This window comes from Arachis duranensis, chromosome 6, assembly GCF_000817695.3.
Source record: "Arachis duranensis cultivar V14167 chromosome 6, aradu.V14167.gnm2.J7QH, whole genome shotgun sequence".
Classification (NCBI taxonomy): Eukaryota; Viridiplantae; Streptophyta; class Magnoliopsida; order Fabales; family Fabaceae; genus Arachis; species Arachis duranensis.
This window is the reverse complement of record NC_029777.3, coordinates 17,837,295-17,841,088: the sequence shown is the minus strand read 5'-3', so window position 1 is coordinate 17,841,088 and position 3,794 is coordinate 17,837,295. Positions and strand designations below refer to the sequence as shown.

Sequence of the window (3,794 nt, the reverse complement as noted above, 5' to 3'; positions counted from 1 at the left end):
TAACAGGCAAACAAATGAATATGAATATGAATAATAAGAGGAAAAAGTAGAATTAGAATGAGGGGTGGGGAGGCGGCGGCATTATATTCGGATGTTATGTAGCCGCCAGATTTCTACATAAGACATACATACATACAGAAGCTAAGGAACGTAACTGAAACACAATCTGTACATGACAATGATATCCCTTCTTTCTTTCTTTAACATGACCAAGGCACGCCACCGGGTTTCTTGTTTATATTAGCATGGATTCTTTTCACTTTCAGAGGAATTCAAATTCTCAAGGTCCAGTTTGGCTCTACAAACCGGACACAGAGGGTGTTCTGAAAGCCAGGTATCCGCGCATTCAAGGTGAAAGCCATGGTTGCAACCGGGAACCATCCGAACAGCTTGTTCATGGGCGATGTCATCGAGGCACACTGCACATTCGCTAGGGGACAGCAGGTCCTTGCCGGTAACCTTGGGGAGCTTGTCAAGGTCGGAGGGGGAGAGGCCCTTCACGGAGAGGGTTTTGGCTGGGGGCGGAGGGAGGTTGGGGTGGTGTGCGGTGGCGTACCAGAGAAGGCAGATGTACACTATGAAGACGGCGCTCATGCCCAGGCACGGCAGGAACAGCGCCAGCAGAACTGAGTCCAGCATGTCCAGTTTTTTTAATTAATTTGAAACGAAAGAAGAAATCAATCGAGAGAAATCAGTGTGGGGGTGGGAGTGGTTGGTACAGAACTATTGAAGAGGATGAGTGGCAGATGCAAGGCAACATCTTTTCTGAGCTGCTATTACTCTAGCATCAGAATAACAGAGAAAGAGAAGACAGAACAGGGGAAGCTGTGTATGTGAATACAAATGCCTTTGCCCCTTTCATTTTATATGCCTACGAATTTGTTGAACGGTTATTTTCTCTCTATTTTTTTTTTCGGGCTAAAAAAAACGTGTTGTCAATATATTTCTCACTGTGCGTTGTCAATATATTTCTCACTATGCTATCTCCTTCGAACTAATTAATAATTACTAACTTTAAAAGATGAGATATGTTTGAGGAATACCTTAATTTATTATTTTTTATCTATTAATATTTTAAAAATATTGATTAAAATATATTATTGGATTATAAACTAAGCTGATGACTAAAAATAATGGTAAAAAATAATAAATTCTAATAATTATTTAATATTTCTCTTCTTTTTTTTACTAAAGACAATTATTTTATTCCAACAATGAGAGGAATATAAACAATTAATAAATATCAATTTTATTAGTTGATAATCGTTAAATAATTTGATATATTTAATTAATTTGTTATTTAAAATTTTTAAATATTAATTTTATATAAAAATAATTATATGTGAATTTTTATTAAAAATTAATGAAATAATGTTTAGTTCAAATTTCAAATAATTTCACAAAGTATACTACTTCTTTTTACATATTAGTATTATTTATAGATTAATAAATCAACAAATTTATAACCACCTTAACAAGTAATCTGAAAGTACTTGTTAGCAAATAATAATAATAATATTTATTATTATTATTGGTCTTAGCTTGTCAATAAAGATAGCGTTGGTGGAGAGACAGAGATAAAAAGACCGAGACTGAGAGATAGAGACTAAAAGATAGAGATTGAAATAAAAAATGAAAAACAGAAATTGAAACAAGAATGAAACTCTAATTTAATTTGTATAAAGAATAAAATTAAAATTAAATAATTGAAATGAAAGTATTTTAGGTATAAAATATTATTAAAGTTTCAGTCTCCGTGTTTAAAAATTTCAGTCTCGTGTGTCTCTACTTTTTGGAGGTATTGAAATACTGAAATTTTGGAAATAGAAACAAAAATTTTAATACCAATCTCTAAACCAACAAATATATACTGAATCTCAGTCTCTCAATTTTTGTCCTAATACTTCGAAACAAATACTGCCTAAGTGTTTTTAACTTTACTAAAGTAAAAAGTTTGAACGAAAACTAATTATATATTACGCATACATGAAATATTAAAGATAAAGTATGTTATTTGTTTCTAATATTTTTGAAATTTTTAAAAATTATCTTAAATGTTTAATTTGATTTATTTTATACTTAACATTTTAAATAAGTTTCAATTGTATTTCTATGTTAATTTTTTGATAATCAATACTTACTTTTTTTTCAATCTTTATTCTTACTCTTAATCAAAATTTTAAATTAAATCATAATTTACCAAAAAATAATCTAATCTAACCACAGTCTTATCAATCCACCTTCTATTATCTCCTCTTTCTCTTTAGTTATTATGGTCATCACTCTCTTATTAACAATCACAACTATTCATGCATTCCTATACTTAATCAACTCATCTTTAAAATTCAAATTTACCATCATCAACTTCATACATTAACACACAAACAGAAAGAAAAAGCTGTGAAAAGAAGAAAAAAAAATCAGAAAAAGAATAAAAAAAGAGATAAGAGGAAGAAGGAAATCTTACCGAAGAAGAGTCGTTACTGCCACTGAACTGCCAGCAAGTCTAGAAGGAGAGAGGAAGAAAGACAAATAGATTAAAATTTTTTATTAAGGATAAAATTAAAAAAAGCAATTGATTAATTATTGTTTGTCAAAAAATTAACGGTAGGAATAAAATTAAAACTCATTTGAAATGTTAAGGATAAAATTGAATAAAATCAAATGTTAGAAATAATTTAAAAATATTTAAAAAATGTTTGAAATAAAAATCATACTTTATCTAAATATCAATTATCAAATCAGCTATTTATATAAAATATATATTAAAAATAAATTAAATAATATATATTTATATACAAATTTATTATGGCTAATTTATAACTGATTTTTTATATGCACATAACAATTTTAAACGAAAGACAATAATTTTTTTTGGTGACAAATGAAAGACAATATAGTTAAGGGTGGAAACTCATGTGCAGTCGATTTCACGTGAAGTTGATGTCTGAGAGTTGTTAAATGATTTGACTAATTTGACTAAATTTTCATCTAACGGCTCTCAGATATTAATTTCACGTGAAGTCGACTTCACCTGAATTTTCACCATAGTTAAATGATAAATCATATTCAATGTTTTGAAAACACTCTAGTTAATAAATTCTATTATTATTACTATAAACAAAATGGCACTTCGAGCCTAGTAAATTAAAACAATAAATTTGAAAATTTGAAAAAATGTTCATTATTTTTCAATTGGCGTCACTTTTTATTTAAATTTTAATTAAAAATAAGCGTGTTTATAAATTATTTATTGCGACTAACGGTAATTATTATTTTTTTACCACTTAGTGGTAAAGATTATTTCAATGTCTTCAAATGCAAGGTTTTTTATGTGATTAGTCAATAGTCAGTAATAATGTTCTCTTGACAAATTAAAAATGAATTAGAAAACATATAAGATATAATAACTAGTGAGGTTGATTGTGATTTATGTATAGGTGAAGAGGAATAAATGTCTTATTTTCTTCGTGACAGTTCAGTTGCGAAGAGTTTTTGGACTAGCACTGAGATTAGTAATTTTCTTTAAACTTTTTGGACCATCCATCTCTCATATTGAATTGGTATCAAATTGAAGGAGGTTACTCAAACTTTAACTGGGGTTGTGTGACACATTTTCTTTGAAACCATTTGCTGAAACTTTTGGCACTATCGTAACCGCCGAGTTTTAAAAGTTTAAGCTGCAATCATGACTCTTGCCTCCGTTTAAACTTGAGCCTAGTTAAAAAAATATCAGTCATTAGAATGCGTTACTTATAATAAATTCCTTGCGGCATAATCTATTACCCACGTTA

General features: G+C 29.1%; 1 protein-coding gene across 1 annotated transcript; it reads right to left on the bottom strand.

The window, feature by feature from the left end:
- Positions 1–839, bottom strand: LOC107493205 (E3 ubiquitin-protein ligase ATL23). Its single transcript, XM_016114292.3, has one exon. The coding sequence runs from the start codon at positions 637–639 to the stop codon at positions 241–243; it is 399 nt and encodes a 132-aa protein (XP_015969778.1). The 5' UTR covers positions 640–839; the 3' UTR covers positions 1–240.
- Between the last annotated feature and the right edge of the window lie 2,955 nt (positions 840–3,794).

What these genes read in the sequence shown, in the direction of transcription:
- LOC107493205 (XM_016114292.3), bottom strand. Translation starts at nt 639, where the DNA reads ATGCTGGACTCAGTTCTGCTGGCGCTGTTCCTGCCGTGCCTGGGCATG.